The 26,564-nt window shown below is 49.2% G+C and overlaps 1 protein-coding gene across 1 annotated transcript in view; it reads left to right on the top strand.

The window, feature by feature from the left end:
• The window catches only part of B3GAT1 (beta-1,3-glucuronyltransferase 1), a 29,729-nt gene extending 7,359 nt beyond the window's left edge, over positions 1-22,370 (top strand). Inside the window, exons 2-6 of the mRNA XM_010192232.1 lie at positions 9,676-9,811; positions 9,950-10,096; positions 12,935-13,443; positions 15,437-15,733; positions 22,284-22,370. Of these exons, the coding sequence (XP_010190534.1) occupies positions 9,985-10,096; positions 12,935-13,443; positions 15,437-15,733; positions 22,284-22,370 (1,005 nt within the window). The 5' untranslated portion in view covers positions 9,676-9,811; positions 9,950-9,984. The remainder of the gene's footprint in view (positions 1-9,675; positions 9,812-9,949; positions 10,097-12,934; positions 13,444-15,436; positions 15,734-22,283) is intronic.
• The last annotated feature ends 4,194 nt before the right edge of the window (positions 22,371-26,564 follow it).

The following is a 26,564-nucleotide window of genomic DNA, read 5'->3' as shown; positions in this document are numbered from 1 at the left end:
TCATTCTTCTTACAGAGCAAATGGTGAACTATGCAGCAATCCAGGGGTGAGACCCCGGGTTTGGAGGGGAAAAGGGGTCTCACCTCAGTCCTTCAAGCTGGAAAAAGGCTTCAGAGCCACGTGCTGAGCCCAGGCGGCGCTGATTTCTCCCCCTCAGTCTCAACCGCCGTTACTGCTCTGGCTCATCATCAACTGAGTCAACGATTTAGTAGCTCTTGTTTTTACAGATTAGTCATCTGTAGGAATGACATTTGCAAGACTGACAGTTCCAATCAAATGACAAGGGCTGCTCTTGTGCTTGAGGATTTTTGTTTAATTAAAAAAAAAAAAGGTATGAAATCAACCTGACTAATTAAGTGTTGTACCTTGAGATCCAGCCTAGGAAAGTACAGATGTGGTCCTAGTCGCTGGAGGAAGCTTCCAGGGGTAGCTTGGGTTGGACAGGCCTGAAGGGAGCGTGCTGGGTCTGTTGATGCTCTCCTAACCCGGTTCCCTCCCTGGGCAAGGGGTGGCCTGGCTCTGTCCCTGCCGTGCAAGGCTGGTGACAGTCGTAATAATAACGATGTAATTTTCCTGGTTGATTTGAGATGCGCCGTAATTACCGCGTGATTACAATATTCTTAGAGCAGCCATTACAAAACCCTCCAGTTCCTCAGAGCTCCCCAAGGGCTCGTCTCGCTCCTCACCTTGCAAGTAAACCCCTGCGAGCGAGTCTGTCTGTCCGTCAGCCCTGTCTGTACCTCTGTGTCAGGTAACGTGCACGCTTTCAGCCACTCGCAGATTAGAGAGAGGTGCTGAGACATCTGCAGACTACAGGGAATATTTCCTCATGTCCCAGCTGATTTGGTGGCAGGATGGTGCTTGGCCAAGCAGCTCAAGCCTTTGGAGGTGATGAAGATGCTCGTGCAAATGGCAGGGGCTGGTGAGTGGCACTGGGCAGCAGGGAGAGGTGGTAGGTGCCTGCCTTCCTGCAAGGGCTGCTTTGTTCACTGCTTTTTTTTGAGTTTGGCTGCGAAACTGGTGGCTTCATTCCGGCTTTTGTTTGGCTTCTCCATTTCTCATTCATATGGAGAAGATCTGGGCTGCGTTTGGCCATTGGGTGTTTCTAAAATTAGGAGAAATGACCTTCCCCAGGCGTGCACACCAGGCCACCAGATCGGTGTGAGCTGCGCTTTGCTAGCACCTTGGGCATCAGTGCTTGTGCCATTTCTGTATTTAGCCTGTGAGCTACTTGAGCCTTGTGATTCCAGTCCAAAAGTAGGCAGCTATTTACATCTCACCTCCAGAGCAAGCCGAGGTGCAGGTGAGCCAAAATAACGCAGCCATGGGGGAAGCCAGAGTCAGAACCAGGCGTGGATTGGAAGCTGGACACGCTGGTAGATGTAGCCCATGCCTTTCCCACTAAGAGACAAACCAAGAGCCAAATCCCACCTCCTTGGGCAGTGTTGGAATACTGTGGGTTTATTGGATTGGCCTCAAATGCCTCTCACATGAAAGCCGGGCCATGTTATTCTGGGGTGTCAAAGGTTCCCAGGCAGGCAAAAGCCTCTGTGTTCACTGTGGAGAAAGGAGGTGAGCTGTGCGCTTCCTTTCAGCAGGCACAGTAGGGTTAGGAGACCCCACTGAAATTCGGCAGAGACCAGAAATCAAAGGGAGATGATTTTAAAATGACCTTCCTGTTTCCAAGAAGAAGGTTGTGTAGGTTTGTGGCTGTACTAATGGCCTGCAGGACTGCAAGCGGCGATTGATTGTGTTGCAAGCTGCTGAATTATGGTTGGGTGTTTGCTTTATCATCCCAGACCCACCCCCCTTCCCTTTCCATGCCGTAGCATGAAAGAATCGATGTTAATCCCTCAGTCCCATTAGTGACTTTTGCAGAGGTCACAGGCTGCCGGGCTCTCTGTGCCCTGTTTGACCACCCAGCACTGAGCAGGACTTAGGATTTGAGCCTCATCTCTTTAAAGAAGCCATTGAACGGGAGTTCGAGATGAGGATTTTCTCTGTGGGTTGGTGTAATGGGTTTGGCTCTGGGTTTTTGACCGCCTGCTAACCAGGGAGCTCCCACAGCTGCCTCAAGAGCAGCACGTGTTGGAAGTGGCATTGCGTGGAGGATAGAGATGCGCGGAGATGCTGAATTTACAGGATGCTGGGAGCACTCTGCTTCCCCCAAGCAGGAACAGCTCCGTGTTGCTCCCACAGCAGTGGATGCTCTTTGCTGCCTGTCCGGAGCACCCCTAAGCCTGGATATGTGCACATTAGCAAGCGACTCTGACAACAGTTCCTGCAAAGCGGTTTTTACTTCAGTGGCATCTTCAGGGACTTGAGCTTACAACAGCTGGTGTTTTCAAAAGTAATGGAGAATTTGGATGCCTGCATATTTTTCTCCTTAGCCTTCAAAAAAAACCCCAAAACGCCTTTAGGATACTTGATGTTTGCTATTGAAAAATAGAAAAATGTGGGTTTTGAAAGCGAAATGCCTTTGGAAGGTGTTTAGAGTGCACAGCGGTGGCTTGCTGCAGTAGGAGAGGGCTAGCTTGCTCACCAGCTCTGCAAGGCTTCTTTTTCTCCCCTTTTAAATGCATTAGAATCAGGTTATTAATAACCCTTTTTAAATAGAGCAGGATTTATTTTTTTCCAGAGGTGAAAAAGGGAAGAGCTCAGTCACTAAAAGTGAGTGCTGATGGCTGTGAAGCCAGGTCTCGGGTACGGAGCTGATGCTGAAGGTCTGTGTCATGGACTGGGGCGCTGGGCCCTGCTGTGCTCCCCCGGCCTCGTCTCCCCAGCGAGTCAAGAGGCAGCAGCGTGTGGGAGGTGAGCAGCAGCATCTCCCAGTCTGGAATTGGGAACATATTGCAGAGCCAGCTGGGAGATATAATTAGGGTTTGTGACTCTTCACGTTCGATGGTCATGTTTGTGAACTTTCCCTGGTGCCAGAGTGATGGGAGGCAGCCCCCAGCATATCCCACCAGCCCGAGGTTTTCGGAGGCACCCATGGAATCCCACCCCCCAGATTTAGATGGTTTATAAAAGCCTGGGACTGCTCTCAGCCACTACCAATGAAAGCTGTGAACTGTGGAGTGTTGAAGTAATCCTCACTGCAGCATTGGTCTCTCTTCTGCCGGCCATGGCTGCTCTTTCATCACCTGGCTCCGTTACACATGTTTAACTTGTTCGGCTTTCTTGGGTAGAGGGAGAAAGGCAAGTCCACAGGGAGGCAGGTGTTATCTTGACATGTTTGGCTCAATAATTCAGTCTTGCAGATCCTGAAATAGTGGCCTTCGCTGGCGTGCTGGTCGGAAAGGTGAGGCTTGGCTGTTCTGGCCTGCTGCCTCTGACATGAGGTATCACGGGGAAACGCGCGTCTTCAAACCCTCTGGACAAAGCATATGCAAAGCCTATTATGGAGCTGTGGAATTTAGTCCAATCACGTTGAAATTGGGTCATCCTTTGTTAATGTCACTTTTTAAAATCTGTGGAAGTCAGCGGTGCACAAAATACTCAGTGCAATGCAGACCACAGAGGTGGAAATACAGAGTCTGGAAATATTCTGCTTCTGACAACACTGAAGTGGTCTTAGCTGAGCAGAGGGGATATCTCAAGGTATGGTTGTGTCTGTAGCTTGAGAAGTCTTGATGGAGAAGCCTTTAAATGAGCTAGTGGTTGGAGCACACTTTTCCCAGCGCTCATTCAGCATTCACCCACAGACAACCTTAGAGAAAGTCAAACAACTTTTCATGGGTATCATCAGCATTTCCCTGGAGAAAACAGCTCCCAGTTGTCTTTCTATTTTGGAAGTGGGCTGTAAGTCAAACAGCTTTTCATCTCGTAGAGATGCTTTTTAAAAACCATGTGTGAAGTGCAGCCGTTTATCAAGAAGTATTGGGTGCTGTAAAGGCTTTCTCATCCAAGGCCCGAGCCAACCCACAGCTTTCCTGGCTTGAGACAGAGTCTGGACACAGCATTTATGAGAAGATTTCAAAGCCCAGGTACAACGCTCTTCAAAAGCACCATAATGAAAGCAGACCTGCCCCTTCCAAGGCATTTTCCTTCGTGTCTTTGGAGCAACAAGGAAAGGAAGTGCAGTGACTGCAGCTAAGGATCTTCGAGAAGTCCTGGACAGCACTTGAGCACTGTGGCGATGATTGCAGTGTAAGAACCTGTACAAGCAAGAAAACACATTTAGGAAAATGCATTAAATCCTCTGAGGATTTAACAGAAGATCTGCCTTGCTGTTGGAAGCAGTGAAATCCTGGGACTAGTCAGTGTGGTCAGCACAGGGCCAGTGCCATCACATCTCCTGTCCTCTTTGCAGCTCTGGCCACCTCTATCAGCATCTGCAGAGATGGAACAGCATGGAGGCAAAATTAATTTGGAGAAGAGAAAGTTTCTGGTGCTTGTTAAAATTTGGCTGACGCTCTGAAACTCAAGGGTTTATATGTTTTCCAAACTGGTGGGTGGTTCATTCTAATTCTGGATATGCAGTTTATTCACATACGCAACTAATCCTTTTTTGAATCCTGTTAAGTTCTTGTTCTTCTTAGTATCCTGTGGCAATAAGTTACAGAAGCTAATTGTGCTTGTGCTGAGCTCCCTTGATCCACTTTGCTCACGCTTGCTTTAAATGTTAAGTGTTGTTCTGAGAAGCTTGGTTAATATATGTTTTTTTCTGCGAGATAATCTGTGTGCTTGATCCTGTTTTTTGCGACAGGGCTCAGGAGCTCAGGGCTGGAAGGGCAGAGTAGGTCAGGTTTTGCCTCAGCTCTTGCAAGGTTGGGGAAATTCGGCAGCCTCTGTGCCTCAGTTTCTCTAACAGCTTGGAAAACACAAGCAGTGGCCCTGCCATGTGTAGCCAAGGCAAGTGTAGTGACACGTTATTTCTCTATTTTTGGCCACAGTAATTATTTTAAAATGAAGGAAACAAATGCTGGATGAAGAGATGATGCAAACCCTCGCACTCCATTGCATTGGCTCAACATTTTTGATTCCCGTGGATGAATCTGGTTCTCCTGTAGCTGGCAGATTGGTAACGGTGGTCTGAAACACTTCTGAATCATTCTCACTCCCTTTCTTGACTTGCAATTCAGGCTTCGTGCTGTGCACTTCAGCTCCAGCCCAGGGATGGTGCATGCAGCCCTCTGGGAGGGCTGGGCTGCAAAGCCTCTGTGCTTTTCTCCCGTGATTGGGATGAATCAGAGGTTGAAGTTAGCACCCTGATGAAATCCTCGAAGAACAAGCAATTCTGCATGCTCATTACTCAGTTCTGGCTATGTTCTGCTTAATAACTAAACAGTAATTAGCTCCACAGTTTTGCTACTATACTTATAATAGCCCCCATTAAAGTTATGGGGATTTTAGGCAGTAATGGCTTACAGAGTAATTAATGAGCAAGAGGTTTTTATTACTACCTTTATTTTTAGCCTGTGCTTTACGAGTCTTTTCTGCCAAAACCCAAAATCTTAGACAGAGGCTTGTCGTGCCCATCCCCTGCCATGCAGTGTGGAGAGGAGGAGTGCGACCAGGCTTGTGAACGTGGTGTAGATTCAGGATTTGCTGGGTTGTGGTGGCTTGAGAGGGGCTGACCAGCTCTGCCTTGTGCCTCTTCTGCATCAGTTTTCAGCAGCGATCAGAACCAGTTACTATTTTAAACATGAAAGAAACCCTACGTTTAGGTTTAGGGGCTACTTTGCTCAGGGGGAAAAGCTCTAAGTGAGAAGGTATTTTGTATCCTGAAGTACGAGGGTTTGTTTTCCTTGTAAGGCTTTTGTTGTAGGATTTGGCTGTGAGTGTTTGCTATTTCCTGGCTGGTTTGTAAATCGAGTAAGTGTTTGGTATGTTTGTTTGGGTTTTTTGGGGTGTGTTTTTCCTACATGGAGACAATGTTTCTGTTCCAGTGACTTACCTATATATACAAATTCACCTTCAGCAATTATTTAGTTTAACGTGTTCTGTTCAATGTGGGAAAACCAAGGAGTAAGGATGCTGGGGCTGATCAACCCCAGAGGAAGAAAGAAGGTAAAACTGGCTATAAACCAGATCACAGACCAAATCAGTGTTTCCTATGGTAGGTGTCAGAGCTGACGCCGATCAACTTGATTTAAAAACAGAACCTTCAGCGTTTAATAATCCAGCACGTTACCAACACATGGCTACAGGATTTATCAAAGGATTTTGATTAGATGAGTGCCCTTTTAATATTGTCACGCCTTGACACCATTGCCCTCTGCCGGAGGACGTGAAATCTCCTTCACCGTGTGGCACAGCCCTTCTGCTTGCTGCATGGCAAAATGCATTTCTACAAAGGAAAGTCTGTCCAAACTACGCTGTAGAAGCATTTTAACCCCAAAATTGCTTACATTCGAGCTGGTGATTTGTGTCTTTTGCCCGATTTTTCAAAGCTGAAAAAAAAAAAGGAAGTATACTTTCTGCAGTGGAAACTAGAAGTTGATCTCTTTTAATTAATTCATGTTTAAATTCGTCCCTCCTCCTTCTTTTCCCTGTGGAGGAGGAGATAGCAGAAGCTTAAAACTGATGATCTGAACAAAGCCAGGTTTTGTTTTGAACGTTTTTCGGTAGGAAAAGGAGAGCGGTGTTATGATGGGGCAGGGGTAGAGCGAATGCCTTAAAGAGGAGCATAATTTTCCCCAGGCTGAATTTTGGCTCGCCTCACTTGTGCTGTAAACAGCAGCAAAAAGCATCGCTTGGCCTCGGTAGCAAGGGATGTTTTGGATGCAGGGCGAGCCCTCTTGTCTTGGGCTGTGAAGCTGTGACTTCTCTCACCAGCAGTGTAAAATCGCAGGCAACCGTGTATTTCCTAGCTGATGTTGTTCACAGGAGAAAATGGATTTCACCTTTCGCAACTTTAATGTGTGACGGCGAGGGGGGAGCGTGGCTTCGTTACATCGAGAACTGGCGTCGCCCTGCACCGAGGCCCTCGCTTGCATTAGCGTGATGGGAGGGAGCACGCCTGAAATACTTCATCTGGATCCACATTTCACAGTGCCCACTAATTAATTACAGGAGCGTTAATTACGGGGGTATCTGGTTCACACTGCAGCCCACAATTATTGCAAAAGTTGCTCGGTGTTCCGCAGGCCCCCGGGAGGACATGGGGAGGAATTGTCCCCATGGCCGAAAGTGTCCCCAGGAGCTCTCTGCTGCCAGCCCGAGCAGAGCTCTCTGTGCTGGGGCACGAGGGGGCTGTGTTGGCCCTTGGCAGCTGGAGCACCAAAGTGACAGATGATTGACCAGGGAGCTGCTAAATGCTCTGTAGCAAATTAAAAGGAATCGACGCCGAAGAGCCCGATGCACAAATCGTTGGAGCCTGCGCTTTGAAGGGATGGAAATCAGAGTAGCACCCTCACCCAAAGGTGCCCGTTCTTATACGAAGCCCAGGGTCAGGCTGTGCTATGGGAGGATGCTGCCAGTTCGAGTCTGGATTGGCAGGAGGCAGGGAAAAGGCACTTTTAAGGTAAGAGCGCTGTGTTGGGAGGAAGCTGCCCTTGACAAACGGGGCATTTGATGCGTGCCAGCCCCCAGCGGCAGCTTGCCAGCTGCTGTGAAAGGGCTCCGAGTGGCTCTTTTACCATGTCGTTTCCTCCCACCCATCTCCAGCAGCAGAGACCTCCCCTTGGTGCATTTGCAGCAAAGACACTTTACCAGGCAAGGTGTTCAGTCTTTTCAGAGCTGCCCCTTATGGCTCTGCCCTACAGAGATGCTCAAGGGACATGTTCTGGCTTTATTAGAGGATTCAGAGGATGCCAGCGCTTGGTGCCCTCTCTTCAGGCACTGACAGCAACTGCGGGGGCAGCAAGGATGAGGCCAGATGCTCTTTCCTGAGGGCACTGTGTGCTTTGGCAGTGCTAGGCCAGCGGGATTTCTCTGGCTCTGAGAGCTGGACAGGGATGCAGCAGAAGGCTGATGTTTGCTGGATAAATTCCTCTTCTTCCTGCCTGTTTGTGGGGTTTTTTTGTCGGCATGAGGCTGCTTTCTCCTGTTCTGAAAGAAACGGGGACAAATCTGCATTGCTGGGAGATGCTTCCCTGAAAGTGTGCAGGGTGTCTGGCTGCACAGAGCATATCCTTGGGCTGTGAAAAGCCTTTTCCTGCTGGTTCCCCATATTTGACTGCAGGAAACCCTACTTTTCATAGAACCAGATGTGTTTGGTGGTTGGTTTAGGGGTTTGTTTCCTCTGGAGGCCCTAAGCTCCCTCTTACCACCTCACTAACTGCACCTTGCCCTGATGCCCATGAGGAGGATGGGTCCCCAGCTTCGTGGATGCTGACACTGTGATCTCTGCACAGGTTTTTGGATGAGAGGTGGCAGCTCTAGAGTTGAATGGAAATTTTTTGATGAGTCAGGTTGTTGTACGTGAATCAAAAAATGGATTCGCTGAAGGTTTTCCCTACCTCTGGTTCCCCCTGGTAAATTACTACCTCTGATTGAAGTGCTAATTTGGAAGAGCCAGGTTCTGTCCAGCGACTTCAATATCGCTTGTGTGCACTTTCAGAGGACAACCTGTCAGTTCTTGGAGCCGTTTCACTTCAAGCCTTCCACTGGGCTCGGTGCCGCAGCCTGGCTGTACAGCCCAGTGGTCAAGGCACGGCCAAGGGAAATTCAGATCATTCCAAACTGAGCTGATCAGGGATTTGAACCTGAATCTCTCCGTGATTGCAACCGAGAAAAAGCAAGGATCTCAGGAAAAAAACATTTGCAAAGTAGCTTTGTATCTACAGCCCAGGCTTGAGGAGCTCCCCTCTGATTTAAGGAGAGGATCTGGTAGTTTCCAGGGCACCAAAGTGGGAGATCAGTGCTTTCCCCCAGAGCAGAGGGCTCCCTGCCTTCCACTGCCGAATCCTCTGAGCTCTCCCTTGTCTGCAATGCAGCCCTTTTAGCAGTGGGCTAATGCATTCCCCCACATGGGAACAGTGGCACTAAACTGCTACCCATGTTTGCAAACTCTCCACCATGCATGTCCCTGTAAGTGATGTACTTTGCTTGCCAGGATACTTGGGTAAAAGAGAGTCTGCTTAAATCTTGTATGTGCTTGTACTGAATCAAACTAAGCCATTGTGGCAGTTTAATACACTCCAGTCGCAAAACCTCCCGGATTGGAAGAATTGAACCTGAACAGGCCCTTGGAAGCCTGAGTTAAAACTGGCTGCATCAGAGATGCCAGTGGGATGGTCTGAGCTGCGGGGATTGCAATGATGGGCAAAATGCAGGGTCACTGGCTTGGCTGGAGCCGTATTCCCAGGAGCATAGTGACCCCAAGTGCTCTGCCCAGCAGAAGGAAAGGGTCTGGAGGCTCAGAGCACTTGATGTGTTTATTATGTGGTTATTATGGTCTCTGCTTCCTCCTAGGGCTGGGGCCTTGCAGGGGGTGCTGTGAGGCTTGGCTGGCTTGGGGATGAAGGGACCTTTTCTGCTGGGGATGGTTCAGACACTGCGGCACTGAGCAACTTCTGCTTGGCTGAAGCAAGGGCTTTGCTTGACAAGTGGATGCAAAGGAAAGCAAGGCTCAGGACACCCAGGGGCCTCTCTCCCTGGAGGAGTGGGATGCATTTCTGTCACTCAGTGCCCCAGTTTGATTTGCTCTTCTTGAGGAGGATTTGTGAACAACACGGAGCAGCTCCCTGGTACTTTTCTCTGCCTCCTCACCTTTGCTCTGTGTTGCAGGTTTCCTCCCAAATGAGACCCTGAGGTTCCTGCTGGCAGCTCCAGCGCTGTCCTGTAGAAGTGCCCTCCTGCTCCTGGTCCCAGCAGCCGAGGCCCCTCCAAACCTGCTTCTGCAATGGGTGGGTTGTAAGCACTGGTAAGACCTACGAGTCGTGTCGCCTTCGCTGCTCTCTCCCTCTCTCGCGTCCTCTCTCGCTGTCCTTGTTCTTTCTTGCCCATTTATTTCTGTTCTCCATGTGCTCTGCTGTTCTGTCTCTGGGGTTTTCACTGTCAGGTAATGAGGAGCTGTGGGTCCAGTCAGTCTTGGAGATGCCGAAGAGACGAGACATCCTGGCTATCGTGCTGATAGTTCTGCCCTGGACACTACTAATCACCGTCTGGCACCAGAGCACCATTGCTCCACTGCTTGCAGTGCACAAGGGTGAGAGAAATCAAACCAGCCCATGCCAAGCCTGTGCATCCCTCCCTCGCCCTCATCTCCTCTCTCATTTCATTTCTCCATGGCAGCCATGCTCATCTCAGCTCCCAGTCCATGCTCATGCAGAAGCCTCCCCACTTCTGCTGTGGGAACAGCCCAGTGCTCACAGGGGTTCTTCAGAGACATCAAACTCCAAGCCATGGGACATGCTGACTGCCCTTGGAGAGTTCTTTATGACCTACATCCAGAATCAGTCAAAGTACTGAAGGAAGGTGCTTTTCTTTGTTCCCTGATGGTCTATAAGAAAGAGGTCCCTTCCTGCTGGCCTTTGCAGCATTCTGAACACAAGTCAGTCCAGCAGGAAAGCTGCAAAAAAGAGAGCAGAGGAAACAAAGCTGCCACTTGAGACAGCTGCCTTGGGAGACATAAGGCAAAGAGCCCTTTTGAAGTGTCCTCAGGAATGCAGCAAACTGGTGCTCTTGCGCTTGAAGGAGAAGGCAAGAGCCAGCATCTCACCTGATTGTTTGGTGGAGTTACAGTGCTATGAGAGGCAGCTTCCACACTGCCTGTCACACAAAGCTTTAAATAGAGCTCTGGTCCTGATCAGATGAATGCAGGAAGTTTAGGGGGATCTTATCTGGCCAGAATGGTCCTCGGTTTTACCCTGTTCTTGGCATAGCAGCAATTTCCAAGGGCTGTGAGAGCACTTGGGGGCTGGAAGAAGCCACATAGCCTTCATTTGTGGTTGTGCCCTTCTGCTGAGCACTAGGGGAGGCAGATCCGCCTGGGGAGGCTTGTATGTGGGGAAGTAGCACAGCTCATTTTCCCTCTCTGGTCCTTTCCTCTGCAAGATTCTCTCCCATTTTCGTTTTAATGTTCGCACCCACCCTCCACAGTTGCTTATCCTCTTGCTGATGTGCAGTTTGAATTGTTAGAAGTTGAGGGTCTGTCCCAAGCAGCTTTACCTTTCCTCCTGGAGAGTTGACAGCCACCCACGAGGATTTGGGAAGTTCTTAAGGGAAAAATTACTGTGATCCCCTCTGGAAGGTAGACAGTGTTTCAGGGGATGAGGCATCTACTGGCCTCTAAAACAGGACTTGAAAGACTGCTAAGAATCCACTGTCTCTATACCAGTTTGATTCAATGCCCCAAAAAATAGGAGCTGTTTTTGTGAATGGTGACAGACACTGAAGTTACAGCACAGAGACTGCTCTGCTCTGACTCAGTCCTGAACTTACCGATGACCTTGGTGAGACGCTGCCTCTGCCGCTGCTTCTCTGAGCCCCCAGTGGAAAGTGAGTGGTGATAAGAGACCAACTCGAAAGCTCTTGGAAGACCTTGTTTTGTTCTTGTAATGCGTTTCTGAGATCCTTTGGTAGCAGGTGCTGCGAAAGAGATGTGCATCTGTGCGCTAGCGAGCGCAGAACGGCAGTGCTCACACATGCCAGGATTTACAGCTTGAGGGTTTGACCTGCAGGGGTTTGCAGACTGTCTCAAGCACCGTCCTGGCTAATTACATCTGTGTCTGTGTCCAATGCATTTTGCAGATTTAGTTTTGAATTTATTCCAGTGTTCTCTGCTTTCTGAGAGCTCTGCTCTGTGATGCTGATGTGCTTTACCTTATATAGGGCCTGATACCAACATGTGCAGGACACTGTCCCTGTCCCCCCCCCGCCTCCCTTCATCAATGCCGTGGAGCACGAGGCCTTCCTTCGGTTCAGGGCTGGTATCAAAGTCTGTGCTGCTGGAAGAGTAACATACTATGAAAAAAACATAGGTACCATAGGGTATGAGTACCCTGCTGGGTCAGATCTAATGGCTGTCAGTTCCTGTTCTTTCTCATCTGAAGTTCCTGGTAGTAGCTGATTTTGCAAAATCTATGGCTCAAAGTATTATGCACCCACTAGAGAGCAGCTGGCTTATATCCTGAATGGAGGTGCCCCTTCATCTCTGCCAGTTCCTGACTGAATTGCTGCTGCTCTGCAGTGGTACAGAAGTGTGAAAGTCGCACCCTGGAAAACTGACGGGTACAGGAACATTTTTTTCCCTTGAGCTGGTTGTGAACACATCTCTCTTACAAGGATCTTATCTGTTTGGATCAGTGTATCCTATATATATCTATATATGCTGTTCATTGTTCACATCTGCACTGCTGTGGCTGTTATGTTCAGAGATTGGTAGGGTCTTTTTGAGGAGAGGTTAGTCAGAGGCAGGTGAAAGTCTCTGCAGGAACAAGCCTACAGTTACAGGCTTTAATTTCTACTCTCCGTTGCTGGATTTGAAGTGTGTCTTTCCCCGCTTCTCTGTGCCCCATCCTGTGGGGTATTGCAGTTTCATGGCCAGATGCTGCTGCTGGGGGATCTTCACTGACTCGGTATTTTCCACCAGTTCCCTGCCTCCCAGCCCAGTGCCTGAGTGCAGAGCTGAGTCCTGTCCCACTGAGCGTGGTGCCCAGAGCACTGGAGTCTTCAGGAATGACAGATCATCAATCCCTGTTGCTGTTCTCTTTATCTAGATCTAATTGCCATAAAAGCCCATCTCTTTGGAGTGCTTCTTGAAGTTGCTTATGCCAAGCACTCAGCTGCAGCGTTGTCCTGGGCTCTCAGGCCTTGTTTTGGGCTGGTTTTCTGACAGCAGAAACTTCTTTTCTCGTGTGTGTTTGTCCCTGATTCCTTTATTTATTTGTGTACTTATTTATTAAAGCCTCCATCTGAGCTTGTTTCCTTTCCTCTGAAACCATGAGGGTGACCTGCTATTAGCAAGCAGCCCGCTGGCTCAGCTGGGGGGTGTTAGAGGACTGAGTCCATGCGGCTTTTTCTTCTCTCTTGTACCCTTGCTCAGATGATGGTGGTGACTCCCGGCGTGATCTCGCTGCAGGCTTGGACTCCAAGGAATACTGCTTGTCGGACCGGGACATTGTGGAGGTGGTGAGGACAGAATATGTTTATACCCGCCCGCCCCCGTGGTCGGACACCCTTCCCACCATCCACGTCATTACACCCACCTACAGTCGGCCCGTGCAGAAGGCAGAGCTGACGCGCCTGGCCAACACCCTCCTGCACGTCCCCAACCTGCACTGGATCCTGGTGGAGGACTCGCAGCGGCGCACGCCTCTCATCACCCGCCTGCTGCGGGACACGGGGCTCAACTACACCCACCTCAACGTGGAGACACCCCGCAACTACAAGCTGCGGGGAGACATGAGGGATCCCCGCATTCCTCGAGGGACCATGCAGAGGAACCTTGCCCTGAGGTGGCTGAGAGAGACCTTTAACAAAAATAACAGCCAGCCTGGGATTGTTTACTTCGCCGATGATGATAACACCTACAGCCTGGAGCTCTTTGAGGAGGTAAGACCCTGCTGGGGGGGACACCGATGGGGTGAACGCAGCAGGTTAGGGCGTGCGGTGTAAAAGATGCTGTGTACTGAGCTGCCTTCCCCTGTGGGGAGCCTTGTTAGGGTTGGAACATCACCTGTGGCCGATGTGCCTGTGCAAAAGAAACCTTGGCCATCGTCCTTCCATGCCCCGCTCTGGAGGAGGTTTTATCCACCTTTCTTCTCCACCACCCCTATGTATTGCACCTGGCTGTCTGTTAATTCCCGTTTGCTTTCGTTTGAGGAGTCCCTGGTGCTTCTCTTCCTTGCTTGCTGTTTGCATTTGTTTGTTCTCATCCCAGAGTGTCCACCGGTTAAATTCTGTCGCTGTCAAGAGCCCGGTGCTTGCTCTGCACAGATGCCCAGCTGAGGTAGCAGTGCCCTGTCAGAGTTACACCTGAATGGTAGCAGCGCAGTCACAGCGCTTGCAGGACATCGTGTTCAGAGATGCTCTGCGTGGATGTCTCTGGCTTGCTGCACACGTGAGGAGTGTGTGTTAGTCAGTGCCTGCTTCTCTCCCAGAAAAGTGGAGCCCTTCAGGCACCGCCTGTCTCTCTGCCGGGAGATGAGTGCAGTGCTCCCTCCCAGAGCTCTTCCTTCAGCAGCATTTGGGGCTGGATGGTCTCTCTGAGGCCGAGCTATCGCAGCAAGGGACAAGAAAGGAGGACTAACTCCTTCTCCACCAGTTGCCAGTTTTCATACCTATTTATTCACTCCATGCATGCCCCTTCTCCCTTCCCTGACGGCTTTCACTTGAGCTTGGATAGTCATGGGAATATACATGTTTTTAGAGCTGAAAGCAAATTCAGATTGAATGTCTTTCTTCCACAGTCCCTTTTGAGGCTGGCTCTGGCAGCAGCCTGAGACAGACACTGCACATTAATAAAGCAGAAAGGGTTCCTTCGTTCACCCGTGTGCTTTGCTCGTAGAGGCTTCTCCTCTCTGATATGTAGCTGCAGTTAAGGTCACATGGAGCCAATGAAATGTGCTGTGAAATGCAGAAGACACGCACTATTGTTCCCTGTGGACAGGGGCTGCTGTTAGCATGTGTATAATGCAGAAGGGCAAGTGCCAGAGCTCTTCTGGCCTCGTTTGCAGTAATTAGCAGTGAAGACATTAGCTCTGGGAGATCCCTGATCTAAGAGACTGGGCTGGGAGCAGGACGCGAGGCCGAGGCTGCCAGCAGAGCAGGACAGGGCGCTGGCGGGTGTGCGGGCAGACTGGCATTCACATCATCTGCGTTGGCAAGTGCAGGCATCTGGAGTGTTCCCTGCTGGCTCCTATCTATTTCTGTTGACTCTACAGGGAGTAGAGGCAGCCAGCGTTGTTCCACTGGGGAGCAGGAGCAGCTACGATGCACCATCCTGCGTGCTGGGAGCGTCTGGAGAGGCTGCACTTCTCAGCTGTCCCCGAGGCTTTGGGATACAGCTGCAGTGTCTCACTTTAAAGATGCTTTTAGCCTTACTGTGGCTCATAGGCTGAGACTGCAGCTCAAACTCCGTAGCTTTCAGACAGAGCACCTTTCTTCCTAGATATGCTATTCCTGCATTTCCAGCTGGCTTTGGACAAGGTGCTTCCCTCCTCTGTGTCCTGATTTCCATGCTTATTTCCAGCTGTCCATGTGGAGGACTGATACCCCATAGCTCTGAAGACCTTTGAGCAACAAAGCACTCCTAAATCTCAGTTATGTTTATTATTGGCAGCTTTGTTTTCAGTGCTTGGTTCCGTGGCTATCCATTACTATCACTGTTGTTAGCAGCCACTTTCCAAAGCACTTTGCTTCTCCAGCTCCAGGATGCACATCCTTGTACAGGTGAATTACGAGCTCTGCAGCTTGGTCCGAGCCACAGAGGGGGCCTGGGGATGTAACACAGTCTCTTAGCTCTAGGGTTTTGTGCTAAAGCTCGGGGGCACTCGTGCTGGGAGAGGAAGGCAGCCACCATAACCTTCTCTTTCCTTGCCTCCAGATGCGCAGCACCAGAAAGGTGTCGGTGTGGCCGGTCGCCTTCGTTGGTGGCTTGCGCTACGAGTCTCCCAAAGTGAACGCCGCAGGGAAGGTCTACGGCTGGAAAACGGTGTTCGACCCCCACCGCCCCTTCGCCATAGACATGGCGGGGTTTGCTGTGAACCTCAGGCTGATTCTCCAGCGATCTCAGGCTTACTTCAAACTGCGAGGAGTGAAGGGAGGCTATCAGGAGAGCAGCCTGCTCCGGGAACTCGTGACCTTGAATGACCTTGAGCCGAAAGCTGCCAATTGCACTAAGGTACGGGCTCGTGCGTGGGGTGTAAGGATTCTCTCCCCTGTATCTGTTCTTCTTTCTTATATTACCTCTACACAATATCCTTATTATTTTCAAGATGGGCTTATCTGTGGCCTTGCTAATCCCCTGGAGCAGGGAACTCCATAAGTGAAATGGATGTCGGTTGCTCTACATGAATTCCTGTGAGGAGTGGCTTTTTAGTGTTGGTGCTGCTGCGATAAGCCAGCATCAGAAGAGATTTGGCCCTCTGGACCCCATCTGAACTGTAACTCAGGGGTTTCTGGCTGCAGGGAAAGACTGTTCACACAATCACTGCCTTATTGCAAAGTCGCCTTCTCCCTCTTGACATCCATGCAATATCGCTGTGGCTGTCCACAACAACCTGGATTTTTCTGTGCCAGAAATAGCGCAGAATTGTTTTAAAGCCTGGGATATTGCTCTGAGCTCTAGAAGGTTTCCAGGAAGCTTCATTTCTGGGACGATTTTACTGCTGTCAAATGACTGCTAATTATTTGACTGTACACATTGCCTAGGAGCCAGCAGGTCAGGGAGCAGGACCCCTATGTGCTAAATAATGCAGAAACTCAGAGCGATGGTTTTTGCCCTAAAGACATCCCGGTCTGAGCTGAGAGACAGCAGATGGATATGTGCCTGAAATGACAGAGGAGCGAGGGAAATACAGTGAGACAATGCTGGTTAGGGTGGCAGGCATCAGTCACAGCACATCAGCAACCGAGGTGCTGTCAAGGGCTTTGGGAAGCTTTGTGAGGGGGGCCCGTTGAGCACTGCAGGTGTGGATGGGGTCCCACTGAGACCACAGACCCCTCTCATGCCTCTGTCTGTAACAGGCACCGGTCAGTCTGTATTAGGGAGTCTTTATTGCTTGATTATACCAGGAGGATTATTCTTTTTTCTGCTAATAAACTGTTACTGCCAGCAGACCCAATGTTGGATCCAGGTCTCCATCCCTTTTTGGGATAGGAAAAAATTGTTAATAATACCCTTGGTCTCTGCTTTCCATCTGCACTGCTCCGCAGCCCTCAGCCATGGAAAAAACAAGGATCTCAATGCTCAGCAGTGCTCAGGCAAGGAGTACAGGAAAAAGGAAGAGAAGCTGAGCAGGAGGAGCAACTTTGTGTATTATGTGATACCCGCTGTGCCTCATTTTTTAAACCTACATGGCTGTGGTTATGGCTGTCCAGCACTGGGATAAATAACACAGATGGTCTCCCAAGGGTGTGGAAAGAGATCAGATTAAAATTAGATCTCTGGTTTTGGGCACTGCATGCCCCACTAGCTAATGAGAAAGCACTGGCTGGAAATAAGCGTGTTTCCAACATGCACAGGTTGCTTTTAGTCTGGTCTACAGAAGATTAGGGGTGTTTACTCCATCGCCAGTTACGCAGTCTTTGATGTATCGTCCCTGCTGTAAATAATTCTTGGGAAGAAGCTGTGTTAAAAGGCTGGGGATAGGAAATGATGGCTGTGAAGGAACACATGGAGGAAAGAGAGGAAGGAAAAGGTTGTTTCCAGGCAGGAGGAACAGAAATGGTGCTGCTGTGTCAGTGCTGTCACGCGAGAGCTGCAGGCCAGAGATGGAGAGGAAGCCGAATTTGCTGGCCGGGATTTGAAGCAGACTGCATTTCTTTTTTTGGCGAGGCCGCGGGGATCCTCTAAGGGTCCTTGTTGTGAGCTGAATGCTGTCTGCTCCTGGCAAACCCTGAGTGCAGCTTTGCAGGTTGAGCTTTGCCTTGCTGCTTTTAGCTGATGCCAGCAGCCTCCATTTCCCAATTGCTGTTTTCTCACCCATTTGATAAAGAGGAGAGTCCGGGAAAGCAGCAGAGAAGGACAAAATTAGGCTATGGGTTGGGGTGCTCTTGCCCTGAGATCAAAGCACAGACTCCTTACTTGTTGTGCTCCCAGCAGTTGTCATCGTTTGCTGCTGGTAAGCATAACCATACTCCTGCTTTGCAGTGAGATTAACATTAAAAATCATGATGTGCTCAGATACAGTCATTAAGGAGGGATCAGAGAAGTAAGTAAGAAAGATAAGTGTAGACATCTGTTCTCAAAAATGCTGCCTTCCCTCTGTGCAGTGCTGGTATTCGTAATATCTATCAGAATTTAGCCCACAAATGCACACTCCTGCAAAAAGCTTAAGCTCAGGCCACAGAGATGTATCCTGCTTATTTTCTTTGATTTGAGAACTGCCCAAAATGAAGGAGAAAGTTAAGGAAGTCAGTGTTAATTGCCGAGGAGGAAGTAGAGTTATCCCTCCTTATGAGGAGGGAAGGGTTTGCTTATACTGGAGCTGGAAGGAAACGAGGCCTTGTAAGGTGCTGTGTATTTCTGTGTTCTGCTGCTCCTGCATTTCTCCCCACACACCCCCAAAGCAAACCACGGTCTGTCCAGTCCATGGACACAGGATAGAGGTCTGAGATGCTGTATTCCCATGAGGTTGGTGTAACTGGGACATACTTTGCTCCCCATTTTCTATTAAAACCTGAGGAAACAAGCTGTAGTGTGCTTGACCAGGGAGCATTGAAAGGAGAGGGACTCTGAGTGGCCCCAGCAATTGAAAAAGCCTCAGCGTGGGCTGGGACAAGAGGACAGACCACAAAATACAAGGTCACTGCCAATGAGGCGTCTCTCATTCCAGCTGTTTCTGGACCCACTTGTTTCTCTATGGACAGAGGCGTGGGTTTGTTTCGTTGGGTGAGAAAGGCTTTTGTGCACTCGGTAGCAATTCACCAGGATTGAAGTGGTGGCTGAAAGGAGTCATTCCTCCTCTCTCCTTATCTCTTGGCTGAATCAGAGCTGAGATTAAATCTGCAGTGTTCAGATAGATGTTGTGAAAGGGAATCTGCTGGCAGCTTTGTGCTGGAATGGGAATGGCTGTCTCTGAGCCATAAAACCAGCTTTGTGGGCATGGTTAATGCCCCGATGGGTATAACAGGTTGCTATCAGACAAAGGTTAGAGAATGGGGAGCAAAGAGAGCCCTCCCAGCAGTACCCAAACCCCACACCAACACCATGGCTACTGCAGGTCTTGGAACTGGCTCTGAGAGGGGAATAAATCCTTGTGCCTATGGAGGAGACCAAGCCCAGCAGGAAATTGCACAGCAAAAGGAGCCCAGATCTGGCTGCTTCTCCGTGTCACAGACCTAAAACAGCTAAAACTGGCTCAGAATGGGCAGGAGAGAGGGAAAACGTCAGCCTAAGGCAAGAAGGCTTGGAAAGGAGCACTTTGCTTCCTCCTGGTTTTACCCTGTGGTGCTGCAGGCAGCAAGCAGGGGAATCAGCTTCACGTTCCTCCTGGTTTTACCCTGTGGTGCTGCAGGTGGCAAGCAGGGGAATCAGCTTCACAAGCTCTCTGTTTTCTTCGCCTTTCAAGGCTGAGCAGCAAGGTAGGGATGGAGCAGACCCGTCCTCTTTTGGGGTAGATTATTCCTGAGATTGGGCTCCTCTTTCCGCACGGGTTTGTGACCAGTGGTTCGCAGCGAGCTCTCAGCATCCTGGCTGCTGTGTGACAACACTTTGTTGGTTAAGCCTCACACACACCCCAGCGAGGACACCAGTGCTCGAGCTGATGATTTTCCCGACAGACACGCAGTGCTTGGAGGGTTCTTTTGGCCTTGCCTTGTCCTGATGAGTCACCAGAACCGCTGTGCCAGTGCCATCCCCCGTACCACAGCTGAAAGCCGTAATTTCCATCAGAGTAGTTTGGGTTTTGTAGAGCTGTCTGCCTGCGCTGCTCCACCGTGGACCTTCAGATGCGTGCTGCAGCTGTGATAGCTCAAATTAGACCGCTGTAACCCTTTCTTCTCTTGGATGTTTTGCCTGTAATACCCATCACAAAGAAGATATCTTCATCGGTGTAATTGTACCGTTGAAGATTACTGTTTGAGCTCTGGCTCATTTAATAGCAGTGGCCACAATTTGCTCACCATATGAGAAAAGCAAGAGTTACAGGGAGAAGCAATCTGTATTTTTTTCCATACCAATGGATGTGGTTTTGGGAGAAGAGGGCCTCCACGATGCCTAAGAGAGCCTGCAGCAATGTGGTTCAGCCCAAGCTGAGAGGAAGCAAACGTGTCCTTTCAGCTTGGTGCCTCTTTCTCTTCACCTTGTGTAGTCTCCATTTCGAATAACCATTATTGACGTGAAGAAATCTGCTATGGAGATGAATCCTTGTCGTCTCTTAGCTCCGTTTTGAGTCCTCTGATTCCGAGTGGCAAGGCTGTAAGTGGTTGGGAGTGTTTCGCAGCAGTAGAGGTTTTTAAAGGTGACTCCCGCAGGTGAGCCATAGGAAACCACTGCTCAGGGGAATTCAGATATTTGGGCCCCCTCGCTGTTCACTCCCTCGCAAGCCGCACTTTTTGCACAAGCCCGAGCTTCCCTGAGGCATAAAACAAACACAGCTTTTTTGGTGGAAAAAAATCCAGCAATTGGCTGAGAGGAAAAGCAGGTGTTTCTGTACTGCATGGTGATCTCGCTCCCACGTTAAAGAACACAGCACAGAAACCCGTAGAAGCTGCTGTATCAAGCTGCAAACTCTGCAAATGGGTCCATTTCAGCTAATTTAATAGAACTGTGGTTTTTGGCACTTGGCTTTAACAATGCAAAAGCGGGATCCAGCTTAAAGAAAAGCTAATAACACGTAGTCGTGGGCTTTGGTTTGTGGAGTACGTTGCTTGGAGTTGTTTAAATGTGAGCCCTGTTGCCGGCAGAGCGCAGCCCTTGGCCATCAGCAGGGACACCTCTTCATGTGCCAGAAGTGGAAAGCGCTCGTACCTGCTCCCGCTGCAAAGGAGAATTGGCCACAAGGTTTTTCTAGCACCTGGGCTGCATTAAGGTTTATACATTTGGGTTGTTGGCTGAGGAGCCCATAACCGGCGCTCGCGCAGCACCGAGAGTCGCTCAGGCAGCCCTGTTTGCTTTCCATGGACAAGTAACGCAGTAATTGCAGCAGCGCTGCTGCAGTGGGTGAGCAGGACTGTAATAAAGGGTGACTTTGATGAGCAGGCTCTGAAGTGGTTGTGGGGGGGCGATGAAATGGGTTTTTGGACCCACTCCAGCCAGCAGTTGGTCTCTGCTGCCTCGGTATTAGGCAGGCGAGATTTAAGCCCCGCACGGGAGGTGGCTGCTCACATCAGAGACAAATTTGGTCAAACAGCTTCTTGGGAAGGTGGGGGTGCTCCTGTTTAACCAGAAGGGTTTCAGAAGTGCTTTGTTCATCATCCTTTAGAAAGGGAACGTGCCCTCGTTTTGCAGAAAAGCAGGGACTGGGTATGAAATGGTTTGCAGCGACTTGGATTAAATGTGCAGAGTATTGTCATAGCAACAAGAGGGAAACCCCCGCAAGGTGGGAAATATCAATGCGAGCAGGTGAAGGGAAACTGCAGCTCTGAAGGGATAAAGCTGCTCCCAGCAATCCAGGTTCTAGGAGCAAAGCAATAATTGAGTCCAGGGAGGGGAGAGTCTTTTAAACACCTTCCAGAACTGTCTCTGCCAGCCGTATAGCACAGCTTTTAGAAGCTATTTGCCTACAATACGCCCTCCAAAAATGTTTTGGTTTTGTTCTTTCCAGTACTTGTCCACAGATGTTGATCTGTATTAAACTTTCCTGCTAAGATTGAGGGAAGCTTTGAGTAGAAGCTTCAGTTCTGTTTTAAACAGGGGCTTTAAAATGATGCAGCGTATTGTACCTGGTACAGAATGACAGTGTGGGGCCGGCATTTCAAAGGAAATGTGTGTGGGGCTTTTGAGGGGCTATGGTAGAGTCATGCTCGCTGGGTTATGAAGGGGCCTTGTACAGCCCAGAGTGTGTGGGAGGAAGGGACCGTTCTGCTCCCAGCTCCTGCATCCTGCAGCTCTGACACAGCAGAGGTTGCAACAGAGCACCAGAGAGTACTCCTCAGATCAGTGTCACATCCCTGTAGGGCCCGGAAAGAATTTCAAGATGAAAGGGAAGTGATGGTGAGGTTAGGGAGCAGACTGATGTCTTCCCTTTAATAGTGGATTTTTGGAGATGCACTAAAAATTCAGTTTTAATTTCACACAACTGAAGGCAATGACGACGATGGGCACAGCTGGCGACACTCAGTGTCACTGCCTCTTCCCTCTACGTGACCTGAAGTGGTGACAATTGGCTTTATCCACTCCCCACCGGCCAAGGACGTGATAACCGAGAGCCAGAGTAAGGAGCTCGGTCTGTGGGGAGACACGCACGTGATTCTGCGGTTATGAAGGAGCCGCCTTACATCACTGAAAAGGTTGATGAGCCTTTCGAGGAAGATGGTTGATAACTACATGGAAGGAGCAGATTAATGTCCCAAGACAGTACACTGTAAAATGGGCAATTTCTGTGCACGGTGCATTTTGGAGAGCAGTAGGGCTGCCTAAATGAAGTTTCATGCAAACCTCCTTTCAGCTGTGAATGCGCCATTAGGCTCCAGGGTAGATGGTTAAATTGTGCTATTGATTTAATGTGCAGGAATATTTGTTAGTGCAGTGAAGAGATGCAGCTAATGACTTCTGGTGGCTTCTTCAGATTTTAGTCTGGCATACGAGGACGGAAAAGCCTGTGCTGGTGAATGAGGGGAAGAAAGGATTCACAGATCCCAACGTGGAAATCTGACTGTGCATGGCTGAGTGGAGACCAACACCAGGTAGGAGCTCACATTTTGGAGCAGTAATGAAAAGCAACAGTAAAAAGAGGAAAATAGTAGACAATGAGAGGAAAAAGACAAGAGCTCCTTTAAATCTGCTTTCCAAATTCCGTTTTTCACATCTCTGACCTTCCCTAGCTGCAAAACTTCTTGAGACCATTAGTTAATCTCTATTTCTTAAGACAGGCTGCTAAAGGGGAACTACAAAAAGGGGAAAAGCCACACGAATTCAGTGACAAGCAAGGGATTAAACCCCACACGAGGTATTTCTTTACCTAAGCTGAGCACGTGGTGTCTTTTTCCATGGAAAGGAGGAAGGAACATGCACACTGATGGGTGACTTCTGCTCATGCCCTGGCTTCTCCCCTTTAATTACCTGAGCATCCTGGTGCGTTTGGTCCTCTGTATTTGCAGAGTGTGCTCTGCAGGTGGTTTGCTCGGGTAAAAAATTGGCTGTATGCTTATATCTGCAACCAGACCGTGTTGCTGCACTTCATCATTATGGGGAAATAGATGCACAACTCCCTTTAACTGAAGTGCAGAACCAGGCCTGGAGGGGAGAGGTTGCTGCTTGTTGTGTTTTCCTCTTGAATACAGTGAAAAGCAGCAAAGGAAAGGGGTAGGTTTGCTCAGCAGCGGTGTATTTTTGACAGTAATGAGCTCTCTTCTAGCATATTCCCTCGGGGTAACTGGATGGAGCTCTGCATGCTGCAGCAGCCCATTGGCAGGACAGCAGAGGAGAGCCTGCACCGCACACTGTCTATATATAGCGGCTTTGCAGAGAGGCCATAGCTCTTCGGCGCTGTCACAACTGCTTTTCACCAACACCCAGTTGCCTAGCAGCAGAGCTGCAATCTGAGCTGGGATTTGGGATCGGTCCAAGGGGTGGCAGCTCACTGCAGCGAGGCAGAAGGGCAATATCCATGCTGCTTGTGTCTCTGTTGCAGATTTCCTCACGCACAGCCCGCGAGGTTCCTCTCCACAGCATTACTACCAGCCAGACGTGCAGTAGCCAGGACCTCTGCCGACCTGTAAGAGTTTTTAGCCTACTGAAAACAAGCAACACTGCATACATAAACTACCCGGATTCCCCTGCCCTTCCTCCTGGACTCTGAGCAGAACCAGACGCTCCGGAGGTGGAGAAAAAGCACAGAAAACACAGGACTGACGCCGACTTCAGTACAAGAGCAGCTGCCTCGCGAGATGCTCGGTTTGGGAGAAGTGCATGCAGGGCATGATGCGCCGAGGACGTGGCCTGGCTGGAACGGTAGTCTGGACTGAGGGGGCTGCTTTACAGGACCTGAAAACAAGGGTGAGAGCGCCCGCAGGAGAGTGTTGGCCCCTGGTGACTTGTTTTTCCCAAGACACGCGTACCTTGTGGCTATGTGTGCCACAGCCTAAGCAGCTCTCTGTTCACGGAGGGGACAGCTGCCTTCTGAGATGGCACCTTAGCCCTTAATTTTAAACCTACTTTAATCAGTGTTTATTACGCTGCACAAGACAGGAAGGTTTTGGGGGAGAGTGAAAAGCAAGGCAGGTTAGAACAAATCCATTCTGTATCTCTGTTCTCTTTGTATTCCCTCTCCTTTCCCTTCATTCGTTTCATGACAGACCTCTGTGTTCCTGGATGGAGTTATGTTTACAGCATGTGGTTCTCCATTCATCCATGCTAAAACAATTGGAAGTGGGGTTTAATGAGATTGTTGCGGCCATACACCGTAATACTTCATCCAGGCCCAGATCTTGGTTCTGTTTAGCTCTATTTGGTTCACATGAGCATTAGGTGTGGGATTCTCCGAAGGGTGCTCCTACATAAAGCCAAATTTCCACTCGTAAAAAATAAAGTTCACTGTTTAAAACTAGGGTTTGAATGGTAAAAGCTGATTTGAGTGCACTGACCATTCTACTGGAATGTACCCTTCAGCCCCAGCCCCTTTTGCAGGGCCGTGCAGAGTTATTGGCGTAAAAAAGCCACGCTGGAGCAGATGGAGAGTTAATCTCCGATGGATAGAGCAGCACCCTTGTAAAGGGGATCCTGTGCTTAGTGCTCGGTTTCTTCAGCACCTGGCTTGAGGTAGGTTGAGAAAAGATCTCATTAAGTCACCTCCTCCCTGTTCTGTAGCATCAAAGGACCTGGGATAGCCTTGGTGGAAGGGTGTTCTCTGATGAAACTGTTATTTTGCTTCTCAGTGAGAGACACAGGCCCGAGCAATGCAGAAGAGGAACCCGGGTGCTACTGTGTATTGCTTGACTCTGTATTTGAGATTGGCAGACTTGCTGAGGAAGAAATTGAGGTACAGCAAACCCCTTCTCCCCACCTCTGGCCCCTTTAAAAAACAAACAGCAGGACTTAGCTCCCCCTGCACAGTTTTTGTCAAACCTCTGATCAGCCCCCACTGTCCCAGTTCTTTCAGAAAGGTCTGAAGCACAATTTTACCTTTGAATTGAGGGAAAATGTAGTCCTGGAAATAGACTTGGTTATTTTTAGCCCTAACACACAGAACTATTAAAATGCTCTAGATCTGCTTGTTAGTGCAGAAATCTCCCCTGGGACTGACGACATTGTGTATTTCCTAATATTTTACAAAAAAAGGTATTTTTTGTAAGTTATTTTCTCCCACTGTACATCAGAACCATTGGGGGGAAGTTGCATTCTTTAGTTCCCAGTCACAGAAGCCCTGCTGTGTAGCCTTTACAAAAATGTTCCTTTAGATGCACTGGCTGAAGCTGTGCTTGGACAGAGAGCATTCGATGCTGCTGGCCGTGCTGTGGGATGGGCAGCGTTACCTTGTAGTGAAACAGCAGCTCTCTGTGCCCAAGCAGATTTATTACTGTACTGGCCTTCCAAGTTCACTTCAGTCTGCAAATGCTAGAGCAAAAAAGAGACATTTTTAAAGGACTACAAAGGTTTTGTACCATTTAACTGGTTTCCAGTTAACGTCCTCTCCTAGCTGCATGTTTTGGTTCACTAATCTTAATTCCAGTCCCTGCTGGCTTGCAGCCTTCCCTCCTCGGAAGGAAATAACATTCAGAAGAACGCAAAGGATAGGGTCCTGAACACAGCCCTGCACACACGCTCCACTCTCCTCACATTCGGTCACACCAGCCTGGGCCTTTCCAACTCGCCCAGAGGCTGCTGTGGCTCTCGGGAGCAGAGATGTCCACTAAGACCAGCTCTGGCCAGGATGGAGTGTATTACAGCTGCACTGTCTGTTCTCCGTTTTAAACAAACTGTATTGAAATTTGTTAAATAAAATTATGGTTTCTAAGAGCCAGAATACCCTGCAACTCCATTAGCAGAGACAGCATGGTGTTTCTCTCATAGCCTGAATCAGTCTGGTTACTGGAACAGAGAACAGGGGCTGAGCGACTTCTCGGAGATTCGGAACAGATTTGCAGCTTGAATTTGATCTCTTCCTCTCCCCAAAGAGAATTTTTAACTGGTGAGTGAAAAATACATGGCATGTTTTTCCTAAATCCTGCGGTTCTGTTTTGAGGGACAAAAAGAAACCAGGACCCAAGATCCCAGGATTTCACAGCAGGTTTAACTGGAAATATGTGAGATGGGATGTGCTCTCCCATTGCAACCATGTATGCCTGCCCTTAATGTCTATCCCAACCAAAATCTGATCCCTGCTCGTTTTACACGGGGGAATTTCATCTTTAGGTGCTTCACAGTGAGAGCAGGGGTGGAGGGATGACCAGAAGACTTGAATTTGTCCTTTTCTCCTCCTTCGTGGAAGTTCTCATTCCTGCCTGGCCCGAAACACGATGATGTATTGGACAGAGGACAAAACACATTTCACTTTTTAAAACTTGGGTGTTTTTTTTTCCTTTTTGAGAGAGAGAGACAACCTCCATAGTAAAACTTAGTGGGAAAAAAAAGCTCCAATTAAAGTCATTCGACAACCAACTTGGCTTCCAACAAGTGAACAAGTAATGGCCTCTTTGCAGAGTGAGTTGCTAAATTCTGCCCCGAAGCACAACAAAATGGTTTTCCGCACCTGGTTCCTCACATGTTCACCACCTATTTTCTCCCTATCTAATTATAAAAACAAGGAGGCCAGTAGCAACACATTTTTAGAGTCACTGGAGAGCTAAGCCCAGCTTTCAGTTCAGATGGCTTCAGTTCCTTCTCTCTCTCTCCTGCCTCCAGCAGCTTT

The sequence above is a fragment of the Mesitornis unicolor genome, unplaced genomic scaffold, assembly GCF_000695765.1.
Source record: "Mesitornis unicolor isolate BGI_N332 unplaced genomic scaffold, ASM69576v1 scaffold959, whole genome shotgun sequence".
Classification (NCBI taxonomy): domain Eukaryota; kingdom Metazoa; phylum Chordata; class Aves; order Mesitornithiformes; family Mesitornithidae; genus Mesitornis; species Mesitornis unicolor.
The sequence above is the reverse complement of the archived record's forward strand: the minus strand, read 5'-3'. Positions and strand labels throughout refer to the sequence as shown.